The sequence below is a fragment of the Akebia trifoliata genome, chromosome 2, assembly GCF_017979445.1.
Source record: "Akebia trifoliata isolate Shusen 1 chromosome 2, ASM1797944v1, whole genome shotgun sequence".
In the NCBI taxonomy this organism is placed as follows: domain Eukaryota; kingdom Viridiplantae; phylum Streptophyta; class Magnoliopsida; order Ranunculales; family Lardizabalaceae; genus Akebia; species Akebia trifoliata.
Genome location: NC_141376.1, coordinates 19,611,273 through 19,627,956, shown reverse-complemented (window position 1 = coordinate 19,627,956; position 16,684 = coordinate 19,611,273). Strand labels below are relative to the sequence as shown.

General features: G+C 36.5%; 1 protein-coding gene across 13 annotated transcripts in view; it reads right to left on the bottom strand.

Moving 5' to 3' along the window:
- Positions 1-6,456: 6,456 nt before the first annotated feature.
- Positions 6,457-16,684, bottom strand: part of LOC147409876 (putative methionine--tRNA ligase) — a 53,822-nt gene continuing 43,594 nt past the window's right edge. For 2 of the 13 annotated variants that reach the window (XR_015175443.1, XM_086431967.1), the window contains 5 exons: positions 15,170-15,347; positions 11,456-11,546; positions 8,854-11,246; positions 7,714-7,820; positions 6,461-7,382 (listed from right to left, as the gene is read on the bottom strand). Coding sequence is in view for 11 of the 13 variants with exons in the window: in XM_086431967.1 (XP_086288093.1) it covers positions 11,461-11,546; positions 15,170-15,347 (264 nt within the window). In the remaining 2 variants the exon portion in view is untranslated. The other 11 variants (XM_086431973.1, XM_086431970.1, XM_086431971.1 and 8 more) reach the window with 11 other exon arrangements.

The following is a 16,684-nucleotide window of genomic DNA, read 5'->3' as shown; positions in this document are numbered from 1 at the left end:
CAAAGTTAGATGACCCATCCACATAGGCCCTCCATCCTGGACTACCCTGCAACTCGTGCTCGCCATCCACTTGTTCCAACTCTTTTACCAGTAGATCAGTTTTCTCTTCCACTAGGAAGTCTGCCAAGCAATCAGTTGCCGCTTGGCCCTTCAATGAGATTCTAGGTTTGAATTCAAGTCCAAACTTTACTAACTGTACTGCCTATTTAGCCATTCTGTCTGACCCTTCCACTTTTTCTAATATGAATTTTAAGAAAAACTCGGTGATGACTAGCACCCGATGTACCTGGAAGTACGGTCGCAGGCATAGCGTCATATAGACTAAGGCTAACCCTAACTTCTCGAGTCTGGAGTAGCGCATTTCTACATCTGTGAAGGTCTTACTCAGAAAGTAGATGGGCTGCTCTATCGTTGCCTCGGTCCTAACCAAGACTGAGTTGAGCGCATGCTCCAAAGTGGCCAAATACAATCCCAACTCTTCCCCCACTTCTAACTTTGAGAGTATAGGTGGTTTGTCGAGATATCTCTTCAATTTCGAAAAAGCTCGCTCGCATTTGTTTGTCCAGTCAAGCCTGGAGTTCTTCTGTAGTAACTGGTACAAAGGTATGCACTTATCAGAAGACCTAGCGATAAAACAGTTTAAGGCAGCTACTCTCCCTGCAAGTTTTTAGACTTGCTTCTGAGTCCTTGGGGAAGGCATTTCCAATAACGCTCTGATCTTATCTGGATTAGCTTCAATCCCTTCTTCGTGACTAGGTAACCTAGGAATTTCCCTGAAGTTAATGCGAAGGTGCACTTCTTTGGGTTGAGCTTCATCCCCATTTTTCTTACTTGGGCAAAGACTTCCTCCAGATCACTGACATGGTCTTTCCTCCTTTTATTTTTGACCAGCAGGTCATTTATGTACACCTCTGCTGTTCTGCCCAACAAGTCTCTGAATAACTCCATTACCAACTGCTAATACGTAGCTCCCGCATTCTTTAGGCCAAAGACATTACTTTATAATAGTAAAGCCCCTACTCTGTAATGAATGCTATCTTCTCTTGATCTTTTAGGCTGAGTTGGATCTGATTGTACCTAGAGTAGCTATCCATAAAGGACAGCCTCTCGTGACCAAAAGTCGCATCTACCAGCTGGTCTATCCGTGGCATTGAGAAATTATCTTTGGGATAAGCCTTGTTTAATTTTATGAAGTCTATGCAGACTTTAACCTTCCCATTTTTCTTAGGCACTGCCATAATATTCGTTATCTACTCTGGGAACTACAATCCCTTATGAACCCAATCCTGATCAACCTGCTCATTTCTTCATTCACCACCTCCCTGAATCGTGGCGCTAGCGTCCTTGATTTTTTGCTTGATTGGCCTGAAGGTTGGCTCTACATTCAGGTGGTGACAAATTACTTCCAGGCTGGTCCCTGACATCTCTTCGATGGACCAAGCGAAGACATCCCTATTTTTTCTCAAACATTCTGCTAACTCCTTCAATTCATCCGGTTCTAACTCTGCCCCTACTCCTATTTGCTTTTCTTCTCCTATATCCACCATCTGAATACTTTCCACTAAACTTGGCCTCCCCCCACTGTAATTTCTATTGTTGTACCTTAGCCTCAGATGGCTCTTCCCTACCCAATGTGCATACTTGAGCTACCACTTGGTTGCCTCGCACATCACACATTTCCTGTAGCATGAGGAATCAGAGGACCTGGTAGTATGTAGATGGAACTGCTTGTATATCATATGTCTATCATCTCCCCATAATAGCATTGTATGGTGAACTCGCCTCAACAATTACGAACCTGGTCATCAAAGTTATCAGCCCCACCTAGACTGGTAACATTATTTCCCCCCAAAACTGATTGAATTTTCCATCAAACCTGATCAACGACGCTCTCGTTGGGGAGAGCACCTTCCTACTAAGACCCATCTTTAAGAAGGCTAAAGCATACAAGATATCTATTGAGCTTCCATTGTCAATCAACACCCTCTTGAACGTGAAGGTACCTACTCGGAGTAACTAGTGCATCGTAATGGGGTCTCGCTACCCCTTCCAAGTCTTTCTCAGTAAACGCCATCGTTATAAAGAAGTAAGCCAGATGCTCAGCTCTTCTTATTTTTGTCCTTTCACTGGTTCTATCATGTCTCGACTTTATGATTTCCTCTCTAAAAACAACATGTATCATCGCTGCCCTTCCCTCCTACTCTTCAACAGGTGGCTAGTCAAGCCTGTGGTTCCTGTCTCGGGACAGGTCTTCTCTTTGTCTTCTGGGCAGGTCTCTCAACTTGTCCTACTCTACCAACCTCTACAGGAATCTTCTTAACTTTTTTCATCTATTAGTGGTGTGCTCCCACACCTTATGATACTCAAAATATCTCTCATTTCTATTAATCTTATATCGAGGAAGATGAACAGGCCATTCAAAATACGGTTCATGTGTGATGAGAGGCAAGATCTCGCTGGGTGGCACAACAAAATATTTCATCCCTATTCCTCTCTCCCCTTCTTTCTCAAGCGGCCTTTTCCTGTCCTGATGTTATGGCTAATGTTGTTTACTAGGCTTTTCTACAGCATGTATAACCTTATTCTTTCCTGTTGAATTATGAGGATCATCTTCTAAGTGGATGTACTTTTCCTCTCTTTCAAATAGTTCGCTTAGAGTTTCCAGCTTCTTCTTCACTAGGGACATATACAACCCTGATCCAGAAGGTAAAAAAATTTTGAACATCACTATGACCGTTCTCTCATCACAACTTTCTAAAGACATCGCTTCCTCTTTGAATTTCCTTGTGAATTCTCTGAGGCTCTCCCCAGATCCCAATCTCATGTTAAGCAATGCATCGATGTTTCTTTCACTCTTTCTATTACCAATGTATCGTGCTACAAAGGCAGTGCAGAGTTCCTCGAATGAGGTGATGGATCCATACGACAACTTATGGAACCAAGCCAGTGTGTTCCCCTGCAAACTTGAGGGGAACGATCTATACATCAAACCTTTCTTCTTCTCCTACAACGTAAGCATTTGCTAGAAGCGGAAAAGATGCTCTACCAGATCCTTCGTCCCTGAGAAAGGGGTGAAACGCGACAATACAAATTTCTCTGGGATCTCTTCAGCTAGAATTTATGTCGTAAAGGGAGACTTCTGAATCCCCCAAACGGCTTGCGATGTTGCCGTGCCTACGTCAGCATTCTTCATAATTTATTTCTCCTTCTTGATCAGATCTCTAACCTCCTCTCTGGTCAAGCCCATTACAAGCTCAGCTTGAGTGGTCGCGATAGCAACCTCTATTTTGCCTTCTCCCGTAAGAATCAACAACGATGTACTCCCTTCCGTACTAAAAGCATGATCATCTTTGCTTGCAGACGAAGAATCTCTCGGTAAACTATCATGTCTCATCGGTTGTTGGTTGTCGAGGCGTTGGTTCAAGATCCGATTCTGCTTAACCAAATCATCCATCTTTTTCTGCATCTCCTCTTGTTGTTTCCTCATGGCATCCAATATTGCCAAAAGTTGTGCAACTGCAGTTGGAACCTCTAGTGGAGGCGCATTGACTTCGTTTGTTCTTGTGGATTTCACTATTGTTTCAACTAAAATCAATCTATTTCTGGTGTTCCCACGGACGACGTCAGTTCTGTGTAGTCAAAATTCGATGAACGGCTACGATGAATCCAATTGCACTGATCTTAAATCGTTCCTAGCACCTCCATTCTCGTGGCGGCATGGTACCTGCCAAAATCACTCCGACGCTTAAGTTAGAGAAGCAGAGGAATAGTTTTTCTTACTAGTTAGACTCTAATCTCCTCTAAAAAGATCCCCCTCAATAGTGTTTATTGTGCTATTTATCCCCCCTAACTGCCCATAGGGTTTCCTCTTCTATAGGCCATAATCATGGGATTTCTACTAACTCTGCGTTGTTTACCTAATCGAAATTTTCTGGATCGATTGTATTTACCTGCAGAGTTCTCTTTTGGGGTCTCCGAGATTGACATGCACGCAACGATCTTACAATTTTCCTATGACCTAGCCTGCCCTGCTTGACAGGCCTGGTTTAACTTATTGTTATGCTGCCCTGCCAGCCAGGCTAGGAAGATCCCTACTTTGACCTGCCCTACTTGCAAGGCTACGCCCAGTATAATGTTCTGTACCTAGTACCACTTAGCCGATTCAGACACATGTACGGCCTAGATTAACATGCAATTATTTCCCTCTACAAGCTTTAATCGGGTTTTGGTGGAATTTTAATTCACATTGATCGATTATACTTTAATTTGAACTTAAATTTGATTTTGGTTTAATTTGAATTTGAATTTTAAGTCGATTTTGAATTTTAATTGTTTGGATAGATTTTAATGTTGATTGTGATTTTCAATTGGTTGTTTAAATTTTAATTTAACTTTGATTAGGGATGTAACTTAATTCGGTTCAAACCGAGAACCCAACCAATTTGTGAATTTTGGATTGGGTTGATTCGATTTTAACTAAATGCGGTTTGGTTTCAGGTTAAAGAAAATAAGAACCGATAAGTTTGGTTCGATTTTCGGTTAAGGGTTAATAAATTACTGAACCACACCGAAACCGATACTATTTATAAAAATAAAATGTAATTTTTTTTCTAACCAAACCCCTATCGTCTCTCTCTTCGTCTCTCGTCTCTACAGTAGCGACTACAACCTGCAGCTATCACCGACTACAACTGTCTATTTCTCTCTCTCTCTCTTTCGTCGTCTCTACAGTTGTGACGGTAAGACCTGCAACTGGCTGCCACCGGCTCATCTCCCTCTCTCTCTCTCTCTGTCTCTCTCTCTCTCCCTCTGCGGCCAGTGACATATGACTTGCGATGTTGTGTCATGGAATAGTATTAATTCTCGGTATTTACAGAATGATTTTTGTGAAAAACATAGGAGGTGTTTGGGAAAATGTGGAAGAGTAATTTTGGTACTCCGAATGAGGATCTTCGATTGGGTAGGAGTATTCATGGGATTTATTATGGGAAATTATTTTGTTTTAGATGTCCTTTTAGGTTCTTCATTGATAGATTTTTATTCAAAATGTGGTCAAACAAATGATGCTCGTCAAGTGTTTGATAGAATGACTGAAAGAAACGTCGTGTGTTGGACTTCTATAATTGTTGGTTAGGTTTGTTTAAAGAAGTAATAGGGTTGTTCAGGGAGATGCGGCATGAAAGCAGATAAAGCTACTGTGGCATGTGTTGTTTCATCCTGTGGGCACTTGCTTGCGGTAGATTAGGGAAAGAGGTTAGTATTTCTAACCCATGGAACCGAATCGAACCCGAACCAATTCTGGTTCACATATAATGGAACTGACTAAGGTCGGTTCGGTTCTGATTTTACTCTAAATCCAACCAACCCGAACCAAATTGCACCCCTAACTTTGATTAGTCAAGAGTTTTTCCAATTTGTTTAAATTTGTTTATTATGTTTTCTTAGGAATCAAGCTCTTTAAGTAAGATCGGACATTAAGGGGTGTTTCGGTTATTTTTGTTATTTTTCATAAATTTTTTCATTTTTATTGATTTGGGTCCCGTTAGACTCGAAATTATATAATGAATGTAATGAAGGTACTTTCGAGATTTTTCGGAGATTAGAAATTTATAAGGGTATTTTTATCATTTTGTTGATTTTTACAAATTTTGGGTATTGTAAACAATGTCACAGATAATATCAAAGCTAAGAGCATCAACGCCGCTACTTTCATCTCTTTCTCTCTATCTTTCTATTATAAGCTCTGCTTTGTATCAGAGCTAGGAAAATGAAAATCGGTTGTAGTTATTCTTCTTCTTGGGGGGTCCCAGCAACAAAATGATAATCCAATCTTTTGTTTCTCTAAAATAGACTACAATGTGTTCGACGAAAGGGGGCAAAGAGAGAGAGAGAGAGAGAGAGAGAGATGTCGGATTTAGAACGCGTTTTCTAATTTTCTTTCAATTCCCAATAAGAGAAATTTGTTCCACTTGCGAGATTGGGTCTTTTAATTTGATAGTTTGTTTGTTTTATATTAAATATGAGAGAGAGGGAGAGAGAGAGAGAACAGGTGAGGGCCCACCTTGAATTTGTTTGTTTTAGAAAAGCTATATCTGGCATTTTAATCATGCTAACTCACTGAGTGTTCTACCATTAGAATTCTGACAGAACTCGTTGTTGTTGTGAATTTTTTTTTTAATGAAAATAAATGAAGTAATTTAAGATTCTTTTCTATAGAGAGTTAAGGTATCTTTAGTCACACTTTTGAACTTTGAAGCTAATTTCTATTTTCTGAAATCTGATTTTAGAAAAGTTATTTGTTTGTCATTTTTAAAAGCTTTTGATTACAGATAGAATTTTAAAACATAATGGTCGTTTTGACAATACACTACAGTAAAACAGGGCTATAGCGACGGCCACTACCGTCTCTATAGGTAAAAATTATCGCAAATACTTATAATGACAGCCACCCTGATTGTTGATATTCGTCGCTAAAACCTCCGATGCTATATTTATTATAGACAGCCAACAATTGCAGAAACTGTCGTTATATATAGGACTTATAGCGATAGCCACTTTTGGTTGTCGTTATAAGAACTTTTGCAAAAAAATTGATTTTACACATGGCCCCCTCACATGTTGCTGAATATTGGAGATACCAATATTGGAGACTCACAATCACGAATCTCAAGAATGAATAACCTTCCAAAACCCTCTCTTTGCTTAATACTATGCCTATTGTAAAATTTGAAGGTAACAAATATAAAACCCAATGAATCAGACGGTGAGATGATGAAAATCTTCAAATGAGAGATTAGCCTCGGCGAGGAGAAGCCCATCGCACTTGATTGCCAACCTTATGTTTGAGCTTGGGACTAGTAGACGGCATGCAGCTTTATCACCTCTGAAATTTAATCACACTTTCAATCGCTTTAACCAACGGCCAAGAATTTTTAGTTCAATTAATCTCTGTTATAATCATGATCGATGCCTGGATTGGGCAATAACTTATAGTAGTGAATGTGCAGAGCCAAGTATGGGCCGTTATTGAACTTCAAGAATCCATGAAGTACACTCTTGGAGAAGTTGAAATTTTGTCGGATAGCTATATTTAGGAAGACCAGCATTTTACTGCGGAACTCGAACATATCTTCTTTGCACTTGAATGAGCCACCACATGTGCATTGTTCAGCTAAATGGGCAACTTTCACTTGGTTGCATTTGAGGCACACAAGGTCTTGTAGTGGTAGAGGCGTTTTCTTTGACGAACTATTTGAAAAAGAGCATTCTTCACTACCCGACGATCATAAAGGCTGCCACTTTGCGGCATGGCACAATGCTACTCTTTGGCAAGTAAAGTCGAGTCACGGTATAAATCTAGGTCCTTGCAGTCATTGCAATAGCTGCAAACAGAATTACGTGGTTTAATTAATTTTTTGAAAGGTTAGCAATTCAACCCGAAAAAAAAGGACTTGATTGACTAAGGTAGAAGGAAGTTGGCTTTGGTTTAGAAGAAAGAGTTGGAGTGCACTTGAACAGAGTTCAACAACTACCACCAGTCCACCCAACTCACCAACCCAATGTCTTTGTCCCCAAACACCACCAATCCAACAGGATTAGTAATGAAATTATAATAAATCTACACTTTGTTCTATTTTTTATATTATTAATATCAACTTTCTTTTTCCTTCAATTGATCAAAGACAATATAGAAATTTCCCAAGAATCTTTTACCTGCAAATTACATTTGGTAAGGTGAAAGATAGGCAAGGATTGCAAAACTCCGATTCTAGATCAAACTCCCTCACACAAACATATTTTAACAGATTCTTCCTCATTACCTGTTGAATAGAGAATGCAAATGGAACTATCAGTCCTTGAGACACTAGATCTCACAGAAATGAAGTTATAGCATGATCTGACCGTTTATCCTAAATATTGGGGTCAACAACATGAATCCAATTCCACTCTGTTCTAAGCCAAAACTTTGGTCAGGCAATGTACTTCCTTTTCTTACTACTATTTGTGGCATGTTTGGCCTCTTGCCCTTTCCATAGCCCTAAATTTGCTCCAAATCTACTCACTAGTGTCATCGGTATTCTTTGTACATGCCCAAACAATATCAAATGAATTTAATTTATTTTCTCTCCTATTTGAATTTTATGTGATCAATGAGCACCAACTGAACTGAAAGGAAAATTTTACTAGACAAAAATTAGACCAGCCATGCTTCATGTATAGAATGACCAAATAGAGACAGATAAGAGATAAGACTAAGAAAGAATAACTCCTTATTCCATATTCCCATATGGACAATCTAGCTGTGTGCATTTATATATATATAGTTATGTTTTGTAGCTGAGTGCTTGAGGCAAGGCACTGCATTAACCAAAGTTGTGACATGCAAACCTCATTTTACCAATATATATTTCAAAACTAATCGTGGGTATCACGTCTCTTAGAAATAATATGCAATCCAATACAATAAAATGCCATTATACAAGAAAGCAGTTGTGAGACTATCACATTCAACAACCCTTTATAATTCCAAAATAATGTTCTTTTCAAGACAAATAAGCAATGTCTTCCCTTATTGCCCCATTGGTTGATATATTCATGGACATAGACTCAACATTCTTTCCAGATCAGTTTAGTGGTCAGTTTTTCTGCAATGTAAAACTGGGTCTTGGCCCCCTAAATCTGCTCTTATCACCAATTTGAATTTTCCATGAAAAGAAATAAGACAACGATATGCCATGCTCCATTTCCTTGGTAGTTTGTAGCATATAAAAGCAAATCAATCAACAATACCACAACTAATGCAGATAAAAGGTAATTGTAATTTGTGGACCCTTAGGTAAATATTCCTAGTACCTTTGAATGGGAATAGACTTCTTCAATGCTATTACATCCTTATTCTGCAAACAAGTACATGAAAGTGTTCAACAAGACAAGCAGTGACATTGAAACATGCAAATACTAATAGAAATACACAATGTTGGTGAAGACAACATCATGATTATTTCTACTATAAAAAGATTTATAACACAATTAGATAACTTGGATATGTACCAACATCTGTTCCTTGGCCTCTGCAAGAAGGATAAGAGAATAAAACACTCTCTACAAATAACTCAAAAGAACATAGGACTTTATATAACACCAGTGAAAGTCATGGACTAAGAAATGCACAATGTGAGGTAATAATAATTGGTTTCTAACAAACGATGTTTGAGGTTCTCCATTAGACATATGGCTTAGATGAGAGAAATGTTTGACTGACATCCAATGTTTGACTGACATACGGCTTAGATGAGATAAATGTCCTAGTGGTTTAGCAGAAAGATGAGAGCAATGGTATATCCGCCCAACAGTTCATGGACCCCGATCATATAAAGGAGCCAAACATATATACAGTACAACTTCACAGAAATTCAAACAATGGATAGATGACAATTTGTCAAATTAACAATAAGCCAAAGGTATCCCAATCTGGACTTATATATATATATATATTATCAGATCTTATTCATAGCCTCCATTGCCTTACTTGCACCTTTCATGCCAGAAGCAACCGAAGTGTTGGCATATAGTGTTTGCAAAGGAAAATAAGAAAAGCTAAGAGAACAAACATGCCCCAGAAGAAACAATTTCACCAAGAATAAAATGAAAGCAAAAAACAATCGAGGGATTTTATAGATGCGCCTATGTGTGAGTCGCTACACCTCGCATTTGAGCTCGACTACCCTGTAAATTAGCAATTTGTTGTCTTAGCCTAAAAAGCTGATGTGCAAGAATTTTTGTTGCAACCTGCAAATGAGAAAATGAAATAAAATTACAGTAGCTAAATATTCATCTAAAGTTTTATAAATAAAACTGGTGATTCAAGCCTTCATAGAATTCAGAACATTCTTAGGGAATAAGTATTTGAATAACCTACATCGTTCCCTGTTTTTGCAGTCTTCTTTATCTCCGCAACAAGCTTCTTTTCTTGTCATAGAGGTGGCTCAAGGTAAATTAAACACAAACTTTTAACTCTTTAGAGGTACATATAGATCGGCTAGAAATCAAATAAAATCTGAAAATTCTTAACATACTTCTAATTGCAATGCACAATTTCCTTCTCAATACTTGAAACAAGATAAAAGGTCAACAAGAACAACTAGTGTGAGTATAAATAGTAAATACTGTTGAAAGCTAATCCTTTAGACCTCCAAATTCTCGGTTCTTTGATGCATAACTAAAAAAACATAATTAAAAAATGATAAGAGTAACAATAGAAGTAGTAGAGAGTGTCAACCAATGTTTAGAATTTTTTAAATTCTAAAAAATCCTAACTAAAGTAGCTCCCCTTTTTATTGTTACTCAATAGGCACTCCATCTATGAGAATTGGCACCCTACATGGAATTCCCCATCAAAAGCCCAGGAGTAACCTATACTTAAAAGTAAGTAGTAACTTATACTTATATACAAAAGATATTATTGCTTACTTTTGCTATTGAAATAGAGAAAATAAAATCTTCACAAACTTCAATCCAGAGAAAACTAAATAAAGAAGAAAATGTCATGTACAAAACAAAATTTCTATATTATGGTGTAAAATCACATCATTCATACAAACCCGATTCCCCGAAGTTCTAGAAATTTGTTCTTGTTCCTGAAGGGCCTCTTCAACACTTTGCACGCACCGTAGCTTTGGCATTCTCAATTTCAACACGAGCAAACAATGGAGGCACATAGTGGACCCAATTGAGTATTTAAGAGAAGATTTGGATATTTTATTTTCAATTGCTTAAAACACATGTAAAGTTCCTAGTAGTAGCAGTAAATGAATCAAACAACGACGATAAAATTCTTGCTCACTAATTCAAAATCATATCCTTAGAAACATAGGATTTCGTTTTAAAAGTATACATAGCATACTAACCTGGATCTTTAGCAATGAAATGCAATACTCGATTAATAAAATTGCCCAAGTTATTGAGCAACTCGCTGTTATGTTTTGCTTGCAAGTCTACCCATGTAAATAATGTGTTTGATACCAAGTTGCACAAATCCATAAGTATTTGCAAGTGTAGAGATATAGAAAGAATTAAGTAAAACCTAACTAGTACTAAGAATTGAGATAATCAAATGGAGCTTGCAGCAATATAACTCATCTCCAGACGATTTGTTAGCAAGTAATATCTCCATACTTCTGGAGGAATCTTTGAATCTTTAGCATCGTTACCAAAAATTCTTACACCCTTACTTTTGGAGAACTTTCCTACAAAATCCATGCAACAAAAAAAAGAGTTCACAACATTTTACTGATAAAAAACTAAAGAAAAAGAAAAAAGTTCACAACATTCAAGAACCAAAACACCATATTATAATGAAAAAGAAAAAAAATATGTGGCATTATTCAGCTGATACATAAAATGTTGATCAAATTTGCACACTGACAACACCACAAACATAAAGCTTAGCACACACCTGCTTCATAGTTCAAATAATCTGTAACACTGATAGTCTTCATAAATGTCCAGTTTTCGCCAGTGCCAATAAGTGTCAAAGGAAATATTACCTACAATTAGAGAAATAACATGAATCCTTCATTCCTAAGGCCTAAGAGTAACCATAATCACAGAAAATTTATTACAGGCCTACACTAAGTTAACTACAGTTATAGATGCAAATTCATTTGCAAAGAGCTGTGAAACACAAAACAGGGTTGTAAGAGTGACAAAGAGTCCCTTGGAGGGAGGGCCCTTCACTTGATCTAATAACCATGAGTCTTTGGCGATGTCCATACTTGATAGATTCCTGGTGTCAAGCTACAATTTGTTAATTGCCCCCATCCCTTTCTAATTTGAAAACAAATGGCTTCTCCATGAAAAATTCAAAGATCGGATGATTGGTTGAAAGCTCCAGAAGAAAAGTTGGTGTGAAAAAGGGAGATTTTAGGTAAAGTTGATGGAATGAACTATTGGCTTCTCCCAATTGTGTGCTTGTTATCTAACAAAAGTATCACCATACAGTTGGGTAATGCATCCTCATCATCATAAGTCATCAAGAGTTTGAAAAGTAAAGGAGATGAAGCATACGTACAGTGTGGAATGGTACATTATCCTTGGAGAGGTTTATAACTTTTATCACCCTATAGCTCAAGGTGTTGTTGAAGGCATCCTGTCCAAGTAAGTACCTCTAGGATGATGTGTATTTAAAAATTCTACCCATGAAATCTAATTATACTTTTTTTTGTTCCCATGCATTTTTCTGTTACAACAACAGAAACTACAACGGTAATTTTAACCAAAGCTCAAACAACTCAAACATCAACCAATTTAATAATTCATCAAAAAGAAGTAAACCATAATTCAGTTAGGAAAAAAATTTAAAAGACTAAGGAAGTCAAGGAATACATACATGATCATAGCAAACTATTACATTTCTCATTTAAATTTATTTTTCCTACAAAATTAGCACAAAAATCTTTTACAAAATGAAAATTATTTCAAACTTATTCCGTCCACCCATTACATACAAGCTTAGTTAATCTAAACTTAAAGCAAATAAAAAAATTAATATAGATCTGAGAGTCAACTTGATAATCTAAGCGAGTTCTCAGATTTGATAAGCAGAATTGGGGAATGGTGGTCACCTGAAATCTGATTTCATCCAATTGAATATTAATTAGCTATAAAAATGAGAAATTAGGGTTTTGGTTTGAAACTGAACAAAAAATTGAATTAAAATTTTAGAAATTGGGATCTTGGTTTGAAATCAAACCAAAATTTGAATCAACGCAATAGAAATTAGGAATATACAGAAAAATCAATAAAATATGTAGAAAAATCTAGGGTTTAGGAATCGATTAGAGAGAAAAATTAACAAAATTGGTAGGAAAACATACCTTAATTTTGGAGGCCGAGATCATATCGGATCTGTTTAGATTGAACCTTCACGCATTTGAGAGATCAGATAGAGAGATCGACAGTGACAGATCTGTCGAGTATGAGATGAGAGAGAGACAGAGGCTTCGTTTTCGAGAGAGAAAGAGTGATTGATTTCAAGTTTCAGACGAGAGAGAGAGAAAGTTTGATTTTGAAAGAGTCTAATTTTGCACTTCGTTTTCGAGAGAGACAGTGACTGATTTCGAGTTTCAAACGAGAAAGAGTCTGATTTCGAGTTTTAGACAAGAGAGTTTGATTTCGAGAGAAAGTCTGATTTCGCACTTCGTTTTCGAGGGAGAGTGATTGATTTCGAGTTTCAGACAAAAGAAAGTCTGATTTTGAGTTTCAAAAAAGAGATAGCGAGAGTGAGTCAGTGAGATCGGAGTAAGGAGATCCAAAATAAAGACTCTATAGTGACGATCAAACTTTGACCGTCACTAAAAGTTATTGCTGTAGATGATTTTTTCTATAGTGATATTATCATTTTGTAATTTTAATAAATTATTAACCGAAAAACATACCATATTATGCATAATGAAATCATCTACACATTTAATTTCGATTTTTAATAAATCAAACACCCCAAAAGTATTATTTTCAAATTGAATTCATACTTGAGAAATTATATTCCAACAAAATAATACTCAAACAATAAACAATTACTTCTTCATCATCCATAAAGTAGATAATTTTATTCCTAGAATAAACACTAGTCTTCTATGGTTTTAAAAAGCGTCCAAGACCAAGACGACTACCCTAATAATCTCAATCATTTTTTTTAAACACCAAAATTAGCAAAACCTAAACTTCATACGATTAAAAAAATCCTAGAAAATTTTAAATTACCAGCATATGATCAAACTTACATATATGAAATATATAATATTAAAAGAAAAAGACACTATAGTAAAATAGGGATATAGTGACGGTTGTCTACCATCGTTAGAGGGGAAAAACCGTCGCAAATACATATACCAACAGCCACCCTAACCATCGACGATCATCGCTAAAACCTCCATCGTTATATGTCTTATCGACGACCAACTATTCATAAAATTGTCGGTATATATGGGACTAATAGCGACAACCGCTATTGGCTGTCACTATAGGGTATTTTTTAATAAAATAATATTAGGCATTTAGCTACGGTTGCCGACCGTCACTATAGGGTATTAAAAAAAAAAATTATTAGGTCTTTAGCTACAGTCACGGCCGTCGTTATAAGAACTTTTGAAAAAAAAAAATTTTGATTTTACACCTACCCCCCTCACATGTTGTTGAATATTGGAAATACCCTTATGTTTTGAAATTGATGACCTAAACCCCAATTACCGACATGAAAAGACCCAAATGCCCCTCATCTTCAACTTTCATAAATCTAATTGCCAATCCAAATTCTAGTCTACAATTTGAAACTCTTACAATAAGCATTCCAAATGCCATACTCTAAGAAAACATAATTGACACGACAATAGTTGGGCTAAGATTGTTTTGCTGGTATATTATGACACTACTTACATATAACACAACCTCCCTTCTTCATTATCAAATTGCAAGTTCGTCTATTTTGATTTGTAGCATATAAATAAGAAACAATCGGTAGTGTGCCTCCCTCAAATCTACAATACTTCTTAGTTGTTCAACAATTCTTGCAAAAAAAACCAAACCACGCTTATGGTTATCTTTCTCTGTGGACAAGAAATCCCATTAATGTCTCACAGTGATGATGCATTTCTTAAGATCTTGCATGTCTTTTTCTTATTTAATTTTCTCACTGTGTATAAAAGGGCCATTCCAACGATAAACACAGATAAAGTTGAGAAAAGATCCATAACATCTGAAGGGACCCTTTTACCTTTGAGATGATATGGTTGTGACACTATTGGAATACAAGGACTTGCTTTGGATATGCTGCAGTTGCACCAATATGAGGTTACTAGGCATATCTTAATAATTTGTTCCTTTAATGTAAGTTGTACAGGAACTATCTTGAGTGCATTTTGATTGATATGTAGGTTATAGTATTGTAAAATAAGGCATTTTTAAGACTAGACAATGATAATGCTGATTAATTAGTTCCAACTTATTACAACTTAAAAACCAAGCAGATGCAAGTATCCATACTAACATAAGTGTGAATAACAATTCTCCCTAAACTATAATTCAAATAAATATGGCATCACAGACTAGAAAAAGTAAAATTTTGATGCAAATTAATTTATTTAGAGCAAGAAAAGTAATTTGGATGGGCTACCTCTACATAAGGCATGCACTTGAATAGTTGCTTTTTGTAATGTGATAAAATGCTTTCTAGCAATATATGTTCGTATTTTCTGCTGAATACATTTGGTTGCATTGCTAAGAACCCCTTCTCTCTGTGCAACTAAATCTGCCATTTGACCAACCCTAAAGAAAACCTTTGTTTTGCCAATCTGCAAACCATTCGGTGATCATTTCAATAAGTAAAAGCATTTGCATTGACAAAATGTAACTAGATATATGAGAATTCATCAAAAAGAAAGAGAGAAAAGGTTGTGCATGGAACATACATACAAACAACATTAATACGACTAAAAAATAGAAAATTTTAATCTCAAACATAAAAATTATGAATACTCAAAAATGGGTACTTCAAACAAAAGCCATGTTGGATGGGCATCACTAAAAATAAATAATGGCAGAAAAACAATTAATTCAGTACTGCAATAGCGTAGAAAATAATGTGAAGGAATCAAAGCATATGGTATTACCTGAATTGGACGGCCGACCTAAATTTGAATCATTATTATTAGAATCATAGGTTAAATTATCATATGGTTTTAGAATGTACTGGCCAATACAAACAATTATTTGAATCCTCCTATGTGAAACCTATTTAGGATCAAATTTTCAATGAATGTTTTGTCTGTGTTGGTTTGTCTCGAAATGTTCTGGAAATGTCCCAGAATATTTCAATAGAAACATTCCAAGACAAACCAAAACATAATGAAACCAAATCAAAAGTGAGGATCACTTTCTTTGTGACCCTCCTAATTAGAGTTTCCAACCAAAATTGAACCATGAATTCTATGAGTAACATGTCAATAATAATGCTTGAGCGAACAAAACAATATGCAAGTTCATTGCACCCTACTAAAAAAATCGATGATAATGCTTCAATTTTTTCCCACTCAGTAAGTACCCACAATAAATAGTAATGATATTAGTTTGCACACCTGCATTATTAACCAAGAATGAAACTCAGACCAATTACAAAAAGTTGTTTCGCCTAGGGACAAAAGCTCGGATCACCTCAGCGATCAGCGCATGACACAATAGACACTTACCAAAGGAATAGAAGAAAAACATTAAGCACATTCAATCACATTTTAGGAGTCATAGTTTGATTTCCAAATTCCCACCTTCTAAAAAGAATCGTGTTCACACATTTCATGCAAGAGAGATCCCTAGAGGCAACTTGCTGCAGCAGAGTCTGGTTGCGGCGGGAAGTAAATAGGGATCAGCTAGGGCATCTTGGCATGGGTTTTGTTGAGTATATATTTTCCTCCACTCGGGAGTATCATCCCCGGTTAAGCCTCGTAACCCTCTTATATTCATAGTTCTCCAATTCTCAAAAAGATTGGTCTTTCAAAGTAGTTGGTTGGTAAACATGGTATCAGAGTGCTAGGTTCGTATAGGTCACGGGTTCAATTCTTTTCACCCTTATGGGTGAGGGGGAGTGTTGAGTGTATATTGTCCTCCTCTTATATTCATAGTTCTCCCCCTCTCT